The 19,174-nt window shown below is 33.9% G+C and overlaps 1 protein-coding gene across 10 annotated transcripts; it reads left to right on the top strand.

Moving 5' to 3' along the window:
* The first annotated feature begins 221 nt into the window (after positions 1-221).
* On the top strand, positions 222-18,938 carry LOC103830077. 10 transcript variants are annotated; one of them, XM_033277510.1, is made up of 29 exons: positions 222-2,304; positions 2,395-2,471; positions 2,589-2,675; positions 2,889-7,114; positions 7,840-7,885; positions 13,241-13,644; positions 13,750-13,821; positions 13,902-13,945; positions 14,025-14,136; positions 14,222-14,293; positions 14,402-14,464; positions 14,574-14,651; positions 14,749-14,841; positions 14,965-15,084; positions 15,194-15,277; positions 15,433-15,636; positions 15,743-15,790; positions 15,977-16,207; positions 16,289-16,395; positions 16,579-16,823; positions 16,928-16,996; positions 17,089-17,153; positions 17,262-17,431; positions 17,544-17,622; positions 17,720-17,963; positions 18,037-18,082; positions 18,228-18,336; positions 18,430-18,492; positions 18,650-18,938. In XM_033277510.1, the coding sequence occupies exons 6-29, from the start codon at positions 13,318-13,320 to the stop codon at positions 18,728-18,730; spliced, it is 2,826 nt and encodes a 941-aa protein (XP_033133401.1). In that variant the 5' UTR covers positions 222-2,304; positions 2,395-2,471; positions 2,589-2,675; positions 2,889-7,114; positions 7,840-7,885; positions 13,241-13,317; the 3' UTR covers positions 18,731-18,938. The 10 variants fall into 10 exon arrangements, with proteins under 10 accessions (XP_033133401.1, XP_033133406.1, XP_033133403.1 ...); XM_033277515.1 differs by having other exon boundaries at positions 2,395-2,489; XM_033277512.1 differs by having other exon boundaries at positions 2,395-2,502.
* The last annotated feature ends 236 nt before the right edge of the window (positions 18,939-19,174 follow it).

Raw genomic sequence — 19,174 nt, 5'->3', positions numbered from 1 at the left:
ACCGTGTATGGGCGTAAGTTGGTCGAATCACAAAACATGGGCTGCGTTTGACTAATGGGCCTATCAGTTACATCAACCAAACTTCCTATGGACCAACTCGTGCATAATCGTTATGCAATACACTAGAGATTTTTATTCAAGGAACGGAATGACTGAAAAGAGATACCCTCAATAATCTTTATCCATAACCCCTCATTTAGAGTTGGCTGTGTCAGCCAATCAAGCAGAGATGACATGTTTTTTAGGAGTTAACACAAAATGTAAAGAATATATAGTGAAATTAAGCTACTGGATGACAACGAATATTTTCTGTCGTGAACCTAAGGTATGGTAACTGAAACTAGTATCACAAAGCTTTTGTATAGAGAATCAATGTTCCATAGGAAATATGTTATCTCATATGGTAGATTATAACAAGATATTTCACGGTTAAGAGGAATCTGACACGTCATTGTATACGATGTGATAATCATTGTCTTTCGATGTAGGGAAGCTGATGAATCTGTAAATCAAGTTATTTTGAAGTGTCCACCTACTATACAGACCTGAGCATTATCATCGACTCCTTCATGCCCATCGATTTTTTTTTTAATTACCAATGTGTATTTTAAATTGAAAAATTGATATAAGAGAAAAATTGATATAATAGTCATAAATCATAGATAAATGTAAACACAAATCTACTGATTATATTTAAGTCCGCACAAACGTGCGGAGCCGTCCACCTAGTAATCTTTTATTTTCAAAAGAATGTTCTAACACAATTGTATATTGAATTAATAATTTTTAGCCCATATTATTTTATTTTAAAAATATTATATTAATATTTAGAAGTTAAATAATTATAAAAAATCAGTAAGACCATATACAATACTAGCTGCTGAATAAAAATTTCAACAGTTGAACTTTTATAATGAGCTTGTTTAAAATCCAAAAAAAATCTGATGTTAGATTAGTTCTTGTTGAATTTATTGAACATGTTGAAAGTGTATAATGAGGGATCCACCGTGTTGATTTTCTCTACTTTAAACCACACACATAAAAAAAATATGATAGAAAGTGACAATTTTTCTTTTTATTTAAAAAAAAGAGAAAAAAATTGTATCCGCACATGCCAAACAATATCACCGGTTGATGGAGTTTTATAATTTTTTGTTATACCCTGATTACTTTAGATCAATTATCTTGTATCAAATAAGATTTCTTATAAAAAAATTATATCAAAATTTATAAATTTTTGTGGTCTACAAAAAAAAAAGATTTTGTTCATTTGATTTGGATAAAATCAGTTATTTCCTACAATATTTTCAATATTTTTGAAGAAAAGATTATTTCAAGTTGATAAAAAATATTTTGTGTTAAAAAGATATTTAAAATTTATTTAGTTTTTAGTTTATTATGGTTTTTAGTTTATTATGGTTTTTAGATATGTTTTCATTTTTTTGCTATAAAATACAATTATAAAAGAAGAAAAATATGAGACAAAAATGGTGAGTAGAGTGTTAAATTTTGTTAAATGAAATTATTTAAGGTGTAAAAAATAAATGAATATTGAATTAATAGGTGGAAGATGATATGGAGTGTTAAAAGTGTTGATTAAGGTGTTAAATAATTTCAACCCATTGTAAGGATTGTTTGCAAAAAAAAAAATTACTTTACAAACTTTAGTGGCTGTAGACTTACAAAACAATTTCCTTTGCAAACTTTATAGTTTAATTAATAGGTAATAACATGCGTCTTGCAGGAGATGTGATTATTACCGTTGTTATTTTTTAGTAAAGAGATAATTAAATCTGTTTAATCTGAATATCGGTTCGGTTTTAAGTTATACATATTATTATACAGGACAATTTTTATATGCTATTGGCAGAAAAACAAGAGGCTATGACTATGATAGTGTTTTTTTTTATAACGAAGTTACTTGTTCATTGGGTTTTGGTATAACTTTTTAAAAATATAAAAATAGAAGAAAAACTATCTACCTGATAATCAATCTTAAATCCGAAGAAGCTAATTCTCTTGTAAAGGTAATTTAACTTTCAATATACAGTAATGTACTTTGAGAAATTCTAAAGAAATAAAAAAAAATAGCCGTTGTAATACACTCTAGTTGCGACAATTAAACCGGATGTATGTACAGCTGTACAAGTTATTGACCATTAGAGTTAAGTTAATAACGTCGTTTAAACGCCGCCTAACCAAATTCTTTATTTAAAAAAATTCTTCGTCTTATAGATCAAAATATTATTCACTCTCAACTCTCTTTTTTTTTCCAGAGACGATCACGAAATCATTCTTAACTCTGTTACGTTTGCTTATACGATCATACTTTTTTTTTCATTCGCCTTTTCTTATTTCAGAGTTTTTAATTTCAAAATTTTGGGGCCTATTTAGGGTTTTGAATCCGCATGTATCGCACTCACAATCTTGGTGAGAAACCCGCATATCTTATCCGAAGGATCTTCTTCAAGGTCGCACTCACAATCTTGGTGCCTATTCAGGGTTTTTGATTTCAACTTTCAGTGTCTATTTAGGGTTGTTGAATCCACACAAATCGCGATCCTTAATTTGAATTTTTTTTCGTGCAGAGTCGTGTTTAGGGTTCGTCTTCTTCAAGAGCAAACGCAGAAGAAGTGAGAAATCCGCATATCCAATCCGACGGATCTTCTTCAAGGGTTTGATTCTTGATTTTTTTGAATTTTATCTTTTATTGCTTTGTTTGTTTTATTCTAAGGATTCATGGGTTGTGTACAATACATATTTTCATTGTATAGTCGTAAAAGCTTGGATCTATCACCTTTTAGCCCTTTGTTCTATTACTAGTTGAGGACATTCTGTTGTTTTATATGAAATAACGCTTATGTGAGGTTGATTGGTGATCATTACAGGGCTTTTGCTTTGTCAGTTTCTGTTGTATCAAACCATTCATTGACGACACTTTTTTTCCCAGGTACTTCCTCTTTCTTTGACCTTAAAAAAACAATAATAACCGGTTTATTATAAGTAGTAATGCCTGAAAACAAGTAGTTCATATTATAGCTTTTGTCTTTCTAGTTATTCACCTGTTAATAGTTAAGCTGTATTCGTTATATGTCTTTCCTTTATCTTTATTAACTCTAGTCTTTACTCGTTTCTTTTTTTCTTTGTTTTCTTTAGCATGTACTGTAGTTTTCCTTTATCCGATCTATACTATAAACGAGGTAATCTTAATTACCTCTCTAGAGTGTCCCTGATGCCATTATGTGAGTGAGATTGTCCCATGGTTTCCTAGTTGCCCGAGCTATATAACAAAATGACTCATAACGAGGTAATCTTAATTACCTCTCTAAAATGTCCCTGATGCCACAAAACAGATGAAGTTGTCCTGCTACTTGTTTCATAGTCTCAGAGCTGTAATGAAAATGCTATGAACCAAGGTAATCTTAATTACCTTTCTAAAATGTCCCTGATGATATATAACACAGAGCTAGTCCCACGGTTTCTAGTCCCTGATGATATAGAACACAGTTTACCTGTAAACAAATGCCTCGTATTACAGGTAATATTAATTACCTCTTTAAAGTGTCTCTGATGACAGCAGAACACAGAGTTTGTCCCGCAGTTTCCAAGTCATAGTAGAATGGAGAATGTAAACACTAATGAGATTGTCCCTGGATAAGTGGGATATAAAACAAATGTCACATTAAGAGGTAATCTTAATTACCTTTCTGATTGTCCCTGATGATTGAACACATAGCTTGTCATGTGGTTTTCAATGCTCTGAAACAAGGTAATCTTAATTACCTTTCTGAAATGTCCCTGATGATAGAACACTAAGAGCTTGTCATAAGCGGTTTCTTACTCACAGTAGAATCGTGAGTGTCCCTAATGCTAAAAACACTAAGAGCTTGTCCCTGAATAAAGTCGGTTTTTCTAGTCACCCGAGCTATAAACAAATGAGGTAATCTTAATTACCTCTCTCTAAAATGTCCCTGATGCCATAAAGCAGATGAGTTTGCCCCGCTTGTTAAAAATGCTCTGAAACAAGGTAATCTTAATTACGTTTCCGAAATGTCCCTGATGATAAAACAAAGAGCGAGCTTGTCCCGCGGTTTTTTAGTCACAGTAGAATCGAGAATGTCCCTGATACTCTGTAACACAAACACGAGCTTGTCCCTGAAGAAGTCGGTTTTCCTAGTCACCACCGAGATGTTAACAAATGCCTCGTAACGAGGTAATCTTTGAAATGTTCCTGATGATAGAACATAAGTGAGCTTGGCATGTGGTGGAGTCGAGAATGTCCCTGCATAACTCGGTTTCCTAGTCACCCGAGCTCTAACCAAATGCCTCGTAAAGATAAATGTCCCTACTATGTCACTGATGCTAAATTGCAAATGAGGCTGTCCCTTTTGGCTACTTAGTATCCTTCAGAGTTACCTGAGTAAAAGGCCTTCAGAATTGCTTGAGATCCTAGTCACTCAAGTGAAATTTAAAGCCAGACGAAAGTCCCTTGATGCTAGAATGCTGCTAATAAGGCCGCCACACCTCATTAAACACACAAATGCCTCTGGAAATTGTTGCTTGAGATCTTAGCCACTCAAGCTAAATGAAAGCCAAGAGATTAGAGGATACAAATGATGAGGTTGTCTCACCTCTTTGGACTACTCGGGTGTCTGGTCACTCTAAGTTGAACATAAATGCCTCTGCCCAAATCTAATGAAAAGGCTCAAACTAAAAGAAAAGCGTAAAGAACGACCGAGTTTATAGAATGAAATGAGGCTGGGTTGCCTCTGTTCCTTGTCCACGGTTTACTAGTCTCAAAGCTATAATCAAAATGCTCTGAAACAAGGTAATCTTAATTACCATTCTAAAATGTCCCTGATGATAGAACACAGAGCTTGTCTCCTAGTAACAAATGCCTCGTACTGTAGGTAATTTTAATTACATCTTTGAAGTGTCACACGGTCCTATGAAAAAAATGCATTTTCTAGTCAACCGAGCTATTAAAAAATGCTTGGTAGCGAAAAATTTCAGTTACCTCTCTAAACTATCCCTGATGCCAGAACACAGATGAGGTTGTCCCATATGTTTATAAAACTCGTTTCATAGTCGTAGAATCAAAAAGCTATGAAACAAGGTAATTGTAATTACCTTTTGTGAAACGTCCCTACGATGTCACTAATGCTAGATTGCGAATGAGGCTCTATCCTTGTGGGTTACCTGAGTTAAATGCTTTTGGAGTTGCTTGAGATCCTAGTCACTCAAGTGAAATGTAAAGCCAAAAACAGAAGTCTCTGATGGTAGAATACAAATGAGGATGTCCCATCTCATTAAAGCCAAACGAAAGTCTCTGATGGTAGAATACAAACGAGAATGTCCCTGGTCACAGTAGAAACGAGAATGTCCCTGATGCTATTAAAAGAAACGAGAGACCGAGCTATTAACAAATGCCTTGTGACGAGGTAATCTTAATTACCTCTCTATAATGTCCCTGATACCAGAAACACAGATAAGGTTGCCATGCATGTTTATATAGATCGTTTCATAGTCTCAGAGCCAAATGCTATGAAACAACGTAATCTTAATTACCTTTCTGAAATGTTCATGATGATAGAACACAGAGCTTGTCCTGCTGTTTCCTAGTCACAGTACAATCGTGAATGTCCCTGATGCTGTTATACCACAAAAGAGCTTAGCTTGTCCCATAAACAAATGCCTCGTAGGGAGGTAATCTTAATTACCTCTTCTATTTAATGTTGATGATGCCAAAACGAAAATGAGGTTGTCCCGCCTGTTCATATAGCTCGTTTACTAGTCTCAAAACTATAATCAAAATGCTTAGAAACAAGGTAATCTTAATTACCTTTCTGAAACATCCTCAGCGATTTAACAAAGAGCTTGTCCCGTGGTTTCTTAGCCACAATAGAATCAAGAATGTCCCTGATGCTGCTATACCACAAACGGGCTTGTCACTGAATAAGTCGGTTTTCCAAGTCACCCGAGCTATTAACAAATGCCTCGGTAACAAGGTAATCTTAATTACCTTTCTGAAATGTTCCTGATAACAGAACATAAGTGAGCTTGGCCTGTGGTAAAGTCGAGAATGTCCCTGCATAACTCGGTTTCATAGTCTCCAGAGCTATTAAACAAATGCATGGTAACGAGGTAATCTTAATTACCTCTACGAGATGTCTCTGATCACAAAACATACGTGAGCTTGTCCTGCGGTAGAATCGAGAATCTGCATGGTAACGAGGTAATGTTAATTACCTCTCTAAAAATGTCCCTGATGACAAGACAGAACACAAGTAGTCTTGTCATGCGTTAGAATGTCCCTGCATAACCTAGTCACCCGAGCTCTAACCAAATGCCTCGTAATGAGTTAATCTTAATTACCTCTGTGTCACTGCAAATGAGGCTGTCCCTTTTGGCTACTTAGTATCCTTCAGAGTTACCTGAGTAAAAGGCCTCCTGAATTGCTTGAGAGTCACTCAAGTGAAATTTAAAGCCAGACGAAAGTTCCTTGATGCTAGAATGCCTGAGTTAAACACAAATGCCTCTGAAAATTATTGCTTGAGCTCCTAGCCACTCAAGCTAAATGAAAGCCAAGAGATTAAAGGATGCAGATGATGAGGTTGTCTCACCTCTTTGGACTACTCGGGTGTTTGGTCACTTAAGTTGAACACAAATGCCTTGGTCCAAATCTAATGAAAATGCTCAAACAAAAAGAACAACCGAGTTTCTAGAATGAAATGAGGCTGGGTTGCCTTTGTTCCTTGTCATCAACACAATCTTCGCCCGCTTCCAAGTGTATTAAAGAGATGAGGTAACTATTTTTCCTTCTTCTGTTTCAGGTATGTGTGTTTCTAATTGTCTGTGATGTTGTATTTGTTGATCAAGTTTAGAGATACATTTGATTCTTAAGCTTAATCTGTTTTTGTTTGTGTAGGTTTACCTCAGTAGTACAGTTTCATTATGTTTACTCACTATCGAGAGGCAGTGAACGAACTCAACACAAGAATTTCACGTTCTTTTTTCAATTGAACAAGCTTACGATGTCGTCTAACTCCACCTTTCTATCTTTCTTTGCATGTAGTTCTCCTCCGGGTTTCAAAGATCACGCCAAGAGTTTCAGGTTATTTTCTTTCCACTTTTTAATATTTTGGGTTTGTTCTTTCTTCTTCTCTGAGTTCTATTTCTGGAATCGTAATTGGTCTTCAATAGATGTGCATATGTCTTTTGCCTTCAGTTTCATAAGAAACTACGTATGTATTACTAATGTGTTAATCAATTTGCAAAAACTTGATATCCATGTTGCTTGAGTTAATGTTAAGTACCTTTAAAGTAAGTTTATGCATCTCTGTTTTTCCCAAATCTTTATTTAGATTCTACCTTAGTGTTTGTTTCTCTATGTTGAATCGATCTCTTGAACTTCGTACTCTTCTTTGGTACATAATTGTATCTCATAAGAAAATTTATTGTTGAGTGCTTATAAAAGCTATGATGACCGTTGCACTGCATCACTTTGTAATTCTTATATTGTATATAAAGGTATGAAAATTCTAACTTTTTTCTTTTGAAGTGTTTTAGTATATTGTTATATTGTATATAAAGGTATGAAAATTCTAACCTAAGTCAACATGTTTCAGCTTAAGTTTTTAATATATTTCATGGCTCTTGGGTGATACTCTTAGATATTGTGTTTATAATGCATAATCAGGTACTTTTTACAGGATTAATTGTTTTTGTTGGCATATGTTGTACAATATGTCTATGTTTCATATGCTTCTAGTTGTATCATTTGTTGGTTTGATTGCTATGTTTAAGTTTTACTTGCTATACTACATTTTTTGTTTGCAGATCTGAGTTGGTGAAAGTAGGAAGTATTGTTTTTAAGTGACTCGAGGTTAGTTGCCATTCAGCCATACTTAGATGTTGTTATTCCTGTTACTCCATACCATGTATTTTTCTTTAATCTTATATACCTATCTTTTTCATGTGTTTGTGTTGATACCATTTATACTTGATTCATAAGTCCAAATGATTTTTTTTCTTGCTAGACATGTTTCTTACGCATGTGATTCTTTATGGAAAAACAGTAGTCATATAACTCGCCAATATCAATATTTAATTTTGTTCATATGAATATGACTCGATATATTTTTCTTTTTAGAGTAGCCATGTTTGAGTTATGAAAGTTTGATTAGAAAATCATACTATCACATGCAGTGAACGTTGAGTTTTTTTTTGGTATAAATTGTAGGAAACTATATTACAGTAAAATTTGGTTTTGTCGATCGTATTGTTTGTATGTGATTGATTTTTCTTATTTGGTTAAATTATGTTGTTGGCATTTTTTGAGAAGTTGTGTCTTCTATGTCCTGTATGAATGATATCTTACTGTCGTATGGTATTAGTTTATATAAGATTCTTGACGTAAACTTATGTGTATTAACGTCTTGATGCCCCTCATTTGCTTATCATTAGTCTTTGATATTTTGCTTCCTCGACTCTCATCCTCTTTGAAACATTGTCAGTCTTTTCTTATCTTTTTGGTTTGTTATCTTGTTATATGCTTTGCTTTTATGTTCTTGGTCTGTTGGGGATTTTTCAGTGATGAAATGTTGTAAAAAAAAATCTTTTAGATCAATTATCTTGTATCAAATAATATTTCTTAAAAAAAATTATATCAGAATTTATAAATTTTTGTGGTCTACGAACAAAGATTTGGTTCATTCGATTTGGATATAGGAAAAATCAGTTATTTCCTACAATATTTTCAATATTTTTTAATAAAAAAGATTATTTCAAGTTGATCAAAAATATTTTATGTTAAAAAGATATTTAAAATTTATTTACTTTTTAGTTATTATGGTTTTTAGATATGTTTTCATTTTTTTTGCTCATAAAATACAATTATAAAAGAAGAAAAATATGAGATAAAAATGGTGAGTAGAGTGTTAAATTTTGTTAAATGAAATTATTTAACGTGTAAAAATTAAATGAATATTGAATTAATAGGTGAAAGATGATATCGAGTGTTAAAAGTGTAGATTAAGGTGTTGAATAATTTCAACCCATTGTAAGGATTGTTTGGAAAATAAAAAATTACTTTACAAACTTTAGTGGCTGGGGACTTACAAAACAATTTCCTTTGCAAATTTTATAATTTAATTATTAGGTAATAAACTGCGCCTTGCGGGAGATGTGATTATTAGCTTTGTTATTTTTTAATAAGAAGACATTAAATCTGTTTAATCTAGATATCGGTTCGGTTTTAGGTTGTTTTTTGTTTCAAATCTCCTACAATATAGCTATGATTCTAAATCAATATTTATTTTGGTTTGTTCAGTTCAGATTGTTGATATTTTGGTTTTTCCGGTGATACCCCAAAAATTATTATTATTTGTTTAGTTTCAGGTTATATGAATTTTATATAGTCATGATGTCGAACCAATGGTTTCATATTATAGTTTATAAACATATAAAAGCTAAAGAAAAGGAAAATAAAATTATTAAGACAAATCATTTCACTACAATTTGGTCGATAGTGAAATAAGTATTTGAAACAACTTCCAAGAAAATTATATACTTCAATTGTGGTGAATATTTAGTTATATAGGTGATCACGTCAATGTCCACATGTATGTCTAAGTAAAGTATATAAAAATGGTTGGTAAATATATAAACATACAGTTAATCAATATTATAAGACATTTTTATTCAAAATAACACAAGAAAGATAAAAAAAATAAAATAAAATTAGTTAAAAATAAAATAAACCTTGACATTAGAGAACTTTCTTTTATATAAAGAAAATCAAATTGTATTCGTAAATTGGGGTGGACACGGATCGAATATCCGGGTATTTGAAGGTATTAGTGTCCGATCCATAGCCACCCGGATATTCGGTGTCTCAGATATCCGGAAAATTTTAGAATTTTCACAGATATCTGATTTGATCCGTAAATAAAATATTTTAAAAAATGAAAAATCTAAAAATAATATAAAATAATAATATTTCATTACAAATTATTACTTAACTTTTTAAATTCTAATACCTAATATAATAAATTTAATACAGAAAAACATTGTAAAATCATATAAAAATAATATATATATAACTTATATATATATATATATAATTCTTTAAATATATGTATATATATGCATATAACGGACTGAATCGGATATCCGTTCCTAAAAATATTAGTATTTGTGATTTGTTTCATTTTTACAGATATTGTATTTTAGTATTTGATTTGCTTCGTAGGGTTACGAATATCCAAATTTTTTTTTTGGTTCGAATAAAAACGGATACCAAATCGATAAATACTTTACGAATAGCTTGCCCAACCTATCCGTAAATAATAAAAATGATATATGTATAATGGGACTTTCGATTCGTTATCCATTTTTGATTCGAATCGAAAAATCTGGATAGTGTGAGTTTTATTGGAATCTTACATATGGGTTTTATATTTAAAAACAAAACGTAAAGTACATAGTGTTAACACATTTATGTAGAAATTGGCTGAAAAGCTCTGTACACATGACATGTCCGCTTGCTCATTCTCAAATCAATGTAAGAATGCCAAAGATCTATTATTATGTGAACACATTTGTTACAATGTTTCTCCTTTAATATATAAGGGATGTAAACAAACAAATTCATTGATATTGTCCATATGGACGTAGCGTGGCATTGGTACATTGCAAGGCATGTCACTTCTATCAAGCTTACTAGAAACCGTAAGCATTACAAAAAGGATTATTTTTTGTCAATCATATTTGCTTAGCTACAAGACTTAATAACAAGGGAAATTAACTAAGGAGTAGTAGTCTAGTAATATTTTTTTGGGATTGGTGTGTATCCACATCAGTAATGGGTTTGATTTCTCCTGAGAAATAAATTATCACTGCTTGGCAATCTAGGCTCGGGCTTCGGAGTGTTTAACATGATGGGCTTTAATAGATGATTAGTCAATTCCCTGGCATTAGTCATAAGGTATTTCAAACTCGGGTTAGGCAGTGTGGTAGTCAGTCCACTCTATAGTATTAAATATGTTTCTCCGAAGCTGACCGGATCTGCCGATAGGGTATATCAGAAGAAAAAAAACAGGGGAATTCATTTTTATCATCTTGCCAGACAAAAAGCTTAACACCACACTGCAATTTTTGTCACTGATTTCATAAATATTATCATTGTTTTGAGTTCATCAATATATATCAGTATTTGGTTCCAATGCCATGAGTTTTCCACATTTTTCTTCATCGACAGCAAAGCTCCATCTATTATTGGTGCCCAATGTCCATTCACCTCAACTTACAAATACATGCAGCATACTAAGAACAAAGAATTTATATACTGATTTAGTTCATATTTTGTCCTTGAGAAGAAGAAAACATCAATGGAAGAACAAAGTATTTTGGAGGAATTTTTTTGGTGATGTCATCAAATTTAGATATCATTTAGAGATAAGATTTACTAACTGAATTTATTACATTTTAGGAATTTCATAACTGTTTTGGTAGACATGTTTTCTACCAAAGTAAATAAACCATCTATGAGTTAATAACAATTATTTTTACTATCGTACTAACCATCTATCAATTAGCAGCAACATGTTTGTAGCAGCTAACAAATCATGTACACCAAACATCAATAGAAAATTGAAATTTGCTAAAATTAATGTCAAGTAAAAAAGAAAATGTCCGCTAACATAATTATTATCCAGCTCGAAAACACTATTTTACAAACTTTCCTATTTTTTTCTCATTTAGGTTTGGACAAACTAGCCGATTTTGTTTTCTCACAAGAAGACTTTGAGAGAAATATGTCGAAACTCATATTGAAGCTGGTGGAATTCTATAAATCAAAACTTCTTTGGGCTCCACCTCAACAATGGCAATGGTCTAAGACCATCTATAATGGGAGTGTTTAATAAAATATTCAACTGTTAAATCGCTACAATGAGGGTGTTGAAAAATAAAATTTGACGATGTGTATTATTTGGGTAACGAAAATATTCAACATATTAAATAAGAAGAAAATGGAGTCCACCGACTGACGACACATGTTACTTTTTAAAAAAAAATTGATTTTTTCATATCCTTTTAGTTATTTACAACTAATATTCATATTATAAATTAAATATTTTATTTCATATCCTCTTATTGGAAGAAAGAGAAGATGAGGTGGAAAAAAAGATGAGATGAAATAATAAAAACTGAAGTGGAATGTATTAAATCTTGAAACCATTGCACATAGAGCTTGATTGGTTTTTCCGCTACCACCCGCAAACGCAGCTTTTGCGGTTGGTAGCGGTTGACAGCGTTTCGAAACAATCGTACAAACCGCTACAAATCGCTTCAAACCGCTCCGAACCTCTTAAAATCAAAAGCTGGTTCCATCTAGCGTTTGCGGTTGCGGGCGGTTGCGGAAGGATAATTTTTTTTTTTAAACCATATAAATACAAAAATAAAAATAAAAATAAATTTTTTAAAATAAAATTATGAAAATACTAAAATATATCTATTATATTTTAATTAATATTATAAAATTTTAAAATAAAAATATTTTCTATAATTTTAAAATTTTAAAACTATAACTTTGAAAATATAATTTACATATTTATTATAATATTATGATTTTTGATATTTTTATAATTATATAAAATATAAATATTGTTAATTTATTATTTAACCGCTGCTGTATTTGGTAGTTAACCAGTCATAAGTATCCCGCAAACGCACCAATTTCTAACCGCAGAACCAGTCGTACAAATCTCTTAAAACCGCTAGAAACCGCAACCACCCGCAACTGCAAACGTCCGCAACCGCAACCGCTGCGTTTGAACCAGTCAGACCCATAGTCTCAGATGCACTTAATGTAAAACATTTTTTTATCAATATAATAATTTAACACTCGTTTAAAAAATCACCCGCACGGCGGTTCTAGATGAGTGACAAAGACGATCGATTCTTTATTGCATCCCCGGTGTTGTGATTCAAAATCGAAGGCACTAATGGTGGGTAAGCTCTATGTAGCTAATATCTAATTATACATCCGCAAATATTCTTTGGATTCTTATTATTAATAAATAAATGGTGAATGCATAGCGCATAGTGGTGGATAATGGTTAGTGGTTTAGTGATAATTGAAAGATGAGCAACTAGTATACTTTTTAACTGGCACGTGCAAGCCTCCCGCATGCAACGACGGGCTTTCCTTTCAAAAAACTGTTCACTGTCTTTTCAGATCACAGCACGAGTAGCAATCACCTAAACAAAAAGCGTATAGGAAGAATTAAACTTTTTGAGAAAATCTCTTTCGAGATGTCATCCACGGCCATCGGTGTCAGCTTGTCAGTGAGTAGCCGCATAAGAAGAGGAGGAGGAGGAGAACTCGATGTTGAAAGAGTACTAGTGACGGCCTCACCGACGACTTTGAAGCTGAATCAGACCCGGAGAGTAGTCGCAGGCAGGTTTTTGAGGATGAAGAAAAGATTCCATGGTACCGTAGCAATCACTAAAGCAGAGGTGGACGACGGAGAGGAGAAGAGGACTAGTAGGAATATGAGAGTTGGACTCATTTGCGGAGGTCCGTCGGCAGAGCGTGGGATTTCTTTAAACTCTGTTAGATCAGTTCTTGATCATATTCAGGTTCTTGAAATCATTTAATTATTCTCTTTTTTTTTTTGTCCTCATCATTTATTTGATATTTGTTTTTTTTTTTCATTTTTGTGTTGGATGGTTTTGTTTCATCAGGGTAATGGTATAAGCGTCAGCTGCTATTACATAGATCCTAATCTCAACGCTTATGCAATATCCTCTGCTCAGGTTTTGCTTGAGTTACGTTGTAATTTAGTATTTTCCATAAGCACTTCATGGGAATGATTTTGTTTGCTGAAAACTTGCAGGTGTACTCAAATACTCCGGCAGATTTTGATTTCAAGCTTGAGAGGTGAAGGCATACGTAATAATATTACAAACTCGTTCGTGAAGTGACTTTGTTGTTGTTTTTTTTATTTTCATGGTTGTAGTCTTGCACAAGCATTTGCTTCGTTATCAGAATTGGCCGAGCATCTTGTTTCAGCTGTTGACATTGTCTTCCCAGTAATTCATGGTCGGTTCGGTGAAGATGGTGGCATTCAGGTTTGTTGTTTTGTTTTGGGGGTCCTCATAAATTTTATTTTCTATATTAGAACCTTAGATAACATTTTGATCAATGGCTAAGCAGGAGCTGTTGGAGAGTCATAACATTCCATTTGTCGGTACCGGATCCGTAGACTGTCGCCGAGCCTTTGACAAGGTAAAGAATATGAGTGTATTGATGAACGAGTTTCAGATTAAATTGTATATTTAAATTACTTAGCCTTGTTCTTTAATGTTGTGATTAAATTGTGTGAACTAATTACAGTATGAAGCCTCTTTGGCGCTCAAGGAGCATGGGTTCATGTCAGTACCGAACTACTTGGTTCAGGTAATATATTGGCTTCAAAACACGTCTATCAGGTTCTACTTTGGAAAATTCTATGCGTACGTGGTGATATCCTTCTCATATTAAGTATTAACATAAGAAGTTCACTCAGGGAACTGAAGTAGACGAAAGTGAAATAGCGCAATGGTTTACGGATAATCAGCTGGACCTCGAGGTTGGAAAAGTCGTGGTAAGCATCCGGCAATTTTTTCGGCCGGCTTGTAGAAAATGTTCATTTTCCTTCTTTTTTTTTAATGTCTCTTTTTGATCACTTCATTTTGTTACAGGTAAAACCAGCTAACTCAGGATCTAGCATTGGTGTCAAGGTTGCTTTTGGCGTAAAAGATTCAATTAAGAAGGCTACTGAACTTATTCTAGAGGTATCCTTTCTTTTGAAGCTTGGACAATTCGAGTAGGAACAAAGAAAACTCTCTTTCCGAAAATAGAAAAAAAAATATTTCCTTACAGGCAATGGTTTGTTTGTTTTCCCTTTGTTGTCTCAGGGAATTGACAAAAGGGTAGTTGTTGAGGCGTTTATTGAAAATGCATATGAGTTTACTGCCATCGTCTTGGATGTCGGTTCTGCCTCTGATTGCCATCCTGTTGTGCTGTTACCTTCTGAGGTATTATCACACATTCTCACTTCTTGTGTCTAAAACTTGGGGGCTCAGTGAATAGGATGGCTCTATATTACTATCAACTCTTACTAATCGAAATGCCTATGTGGATCAGGTAGAACTTAAGTTCCACGGCAGTGGTGATACGAAAGAAAACGCCATCTTCGACTACCGGAGGAAGTATCTGCCGACACAACAGGTAATCAAAGTAACATGATTCTTGCAATTTTTATCAGAAATATAAAAAAAGCTAAATGCTGGGCCTTTCATTTTATTAGCCGTTATTTGTCATGACTTTCAAATGTTAGCAGCTTGGTGCACCCTTACAATGTCTTTATTTTTTTTTAAAAACAGGTCACCTATCATACTCCTCCCCGGTTTCCTATCCATGTTATCAAAAGCATACGTGAAGAGGCATCTCTTCTATTCAAAAAGCTAAGTCTACGCGATTTTGCTCGCTTTGATGGATGGTATTTGACTTCCACTTCAAATTTAGCATCATCTGCAAGTCAAACGCTTACAAGATCAGGGGATATTATATTCACAGACATCAACCTGGTCAGCATATTGCAAATTTTTTTTTTTTTGCCTTGAGAATATAACAGGAGCTGCCATGTTGTTCTTAGAAGTAACACTCGGATGGATTTCTCAACTGCTTTAACAGATAAGTGGCATGGAACAAACTAGCTTGTTCTTCCAGCAGGCTTCTAAGGTAATCAAATATATATATATATATATATATATATATATTGTAACATTTCATGTGTTATGTTTTAGTGATTCTTGCTGCCTCTACTCCGTTAAACTTGTCGTTCTTGTACTTTGTTCCCTCCTAAAGTAAAGTTGCGTTGATGCAAAATTACATGAACGTTCCTGTCTTGTTACTCTTTACGTTCAGGTTGGATTTTCTCATTCAAACATTTTACGAACAATAATCTACCGTGCTAGCTCAAGGTATCCCAAGCTTTCTTGGTATAATTATGATGAGTCTAGCCAAGGTTCAACAACCATGGAAACCCCCGGGGACGTCCAGAAAGTGTTTGTCTTATTTGGAGGAGACACTTCAGAGCGGCAGGTCTCAGTCATCAGCGGAACAAATATATGGATGAATTTGCAAAGATTTGGAGATGTAAGCTGAAAATAAAATGAGCATTATGTCGTTTAATGTGCAACATCATTACCATGACTCAAGTAATCTTGTTGTTTGCAGCTCAAGGTAACTCCTTGCTTGCTATCTTCATCACTTAGCAACTCAATGGGCCCATTTCCGGACAAAACAGAATCAGATTTGGACAATAGAGAAGTTTGGTTATTACCGTAAGTATATATTTTGGTATCAACTAATCCATGTACAAATAAGATTTACAAAAGCAGTATGGATGCCCAACAAGACCAAGCTTGTACTGGAAGAAAAAAAACATGGCATTTCACATGCATGTATACAAGTATTTTAGTTTTTTTTTTCAGTTTAAAGTTATAAGTGGTTTTCTTTCTTGTCAGCTACTCCGTTGTGCTAAGGCACACTGTTGAGGAAGTTCTTGCAGCTTGCATGGAAGCTATTGACCCTGATCGGGCTCGTTTTACGTCTCTTCTGCAGCAGCAAGTGAAGGAGGAAATTATGGATGCTTTGAAGAATCAAAGCTGGTTTGCAGGGTTTGATATAACAGACGAAGTGCCCATGAGATTCTCGTTGAAAGATTGGGTCAAGCTTGCCAAGGAATCTGAAGCGATCGTGTTCCTTTCAGGTCGGTCTTATAACCGAGGGAGCTATGTTTTCCTATCTCTATGCAACTCGCACTTAGTCGTTATATGAAGTGTTTTTGTGGTTTTATTTATTTTGGAATCCTAGCGCATGGAGGAATTGGAGAAGATGGTACGATGCAGGCTTTATTGGAGGATGAAGAAGTGCCTTACACAGGTTCGTTGCAACTTATGATGCAGTCTTTGATTCTTCACATGTCATATGTTCACCCTATATATTGATTTACTTTTCCCGTTCTAATATAAAAGGTTCAGGAGTACATGCTTCAAGGATTTGCATGGACAAGGCTATGGCATCTAAGGCTCTTAGTCATGTATGCTAACCATCCGATATATTCTTTCTATATTGAAAAAATGTGACTAATATAGTAACAAATGATTTTATTTTGTTGTATGTGTGTGTTTTTTCATGTAATAAATAGCTTTCAGAGTTTGGAGTTCAAACAATAAGCAATGAAGTGAAGAGAACGGATGATATAATCCATGAGAGCATCCCTGCCATTTGGGATGAATTGATCACCAAGTTTAAGTGTCTGACACTATGTGTTAAACCGGCAAGGGATGGTTGCTCCACTGGTGTTGCAAGATTATGGTAAAACTAGTATTTAAAAGTGGTAAAACTAGTATTTAAAAGTCTTTAACCATGCGTAAACTTTTTTTTTTTTTTTTTGTCTTTATACCTTTAGTTTTTTTTTGTTCTGTAGTTCCTCTGAAGACCTTGCGGTATATGTACAAGCTTTAAGAGACTGTCTACCAAGGATTCAAGCAAACTCCTTTTCTAAGGTAAGAATATACAAATAGTCATTCTATTAGTATAACTTTGAGACTTGCACTGAACAAAGTAGGACTAATGCAGTTCCCTATCTTTACTTGTGTGTAGACACATGGAATGATTGAGATGCCAAATCCTACCCCAGAGCTCTTGATTTTTGAACCATTTATTGAGACAGATGAAGTCATAGTTTCATCTAAATCCAGTGAGAAGCTATCATGGAAAGGTAGTAGGCGGTGGGTAGAGATAACCGTGGGCGTAATAGGTAAGCATGGGTCAATGCGTTCGCTTAGTCCTAGTCTTACTGTCAAGGAAAGTGGCGATATATTGTCACTAGAGGAGAAGTTCCAAGGTATGTACTCCCACTTATTTTCTCTCTTCTTCTCTATAAAAATCATGAGAGTGTTAACTAGTCTTTATAATAGGCGGCACTGGCATAAATCTCACTCCACCTCCAACAACGATCATGAGGTTTGTCTACACACTCCGGTTTTGTCTAGAAATTCTTTTGTGATCTTATTAAGACATGGAGTAGATTGAGAAAACATATGAACATTGAAGATAGCATTTTACTGTATAGAAAAATGATACATGGTTTATATATATGTGATTTCAGTAAGGAAGCATTAGAGAGATGCAAACGAGGAATTGAGCTGATTGCGAAAACTCTCGGGTTAGAAGGGTTTTCACGTATTGATGCTTTCGTGCACGTTGAAACAGGAGACGTATGATCCGACCCGGCGAACTACTTTTGCATTATTCTACATAAATTGTAACCTTCATCTTTTTGACAGGGCACTAACAAGGACGTTATGCAGGTTATGGCAATAGAGGTGAATACAGTTCCCGGAATGACTCCTTCCACTGTTTTAATCCAACAGGTGACACTTTTTGTTATCCATCCTACAGTCAGTTCGGTTTCTATTTGTTTTAGAAAATATATCTACAAAATTGAAAAACGTGTGAAACGCTCACGAGACATTGAACTGATAAACACATTCTTTTCTCTTTTTTTAATGGGATTGGAAACAAATCCAGGCATTAGCAGAGCAGCCGCCAATGTACCCTCCTCAATTCTTTCGCACACTGCTCAATCTTGCTGCTCAAAGAGTCAAGTAAGCCTTTTTCTGTATATATCATTCCCAAGTGTATTAAATAAGAGTGTTGTAAATTTGATTTCGTTGTGTGCTATATTGAAAACAAAAGTTTGAATAATGTGAAAAACAATAATGTACTTCTGTTAACCTGGAATGTATTCATGTGGACATTCTACATTATTGTATTACGACTTCATATGGTAGTGGTAGGCTTTGCCATTGATACATCATACCTATCTATAATTTGGATTTTGCTTATTTATGTTTCGTTAGGCAGAATATAATGTTAACTTTACTCTTCCAAAGGATCGATGCCTCTCAGACTCAGTGTATAATTTATTCAGTCTATATCACTTGTTTTGTTTCTACATACGTTTAGTTACTTCTTTAGATTCCTTAGATGTCATCCCTTCGTATAACCTTGATTCTTTGTGTAATTAGATACTAGGTGGCCGGCCTGCACCCT

Source organism: Brassica rapa, chromosome A01 (assembly GCF_000309985.2).
Source record: "Brassica rapa cultivar Chiifu-401-42 chromosome A01, CAAS_Brap_v3.01, whole genome shotgun sequence".
Taxonomy (NCBI): Eukaryota; Viridiplantae; Streptophyta; class Magnoliopsida; order Brassicales; family Brassicaceae; genus Brassica; species Brassica rapa.
This window is presented reverse-complemented; position numbering and strand designations above follow the sequence as displayed.

Coding starts and splice junctions, on each gene's coding strand:
- LOC103830077 (XM_033277510.1), top strand. CDS start 13,318: ATGTCATCCACGGCCATCGGTGTCAGCTTGTCAGTGAGTAGCCGCATA. Junction 14,842..14,964: donor CTACTGAACTTATTCTAGAG/GTATCCTTTCTT, acceptor TTGTTGTCTCAG/GGAATTGACAAAAGGGTAGT. Junction 18,083..18,227: donor CCTCCAACAACGATCATGAG/GTTTGTCTACAC, acceptor ATGTGATTTCAG/TAAGGAAGCATTAGAGAGAT.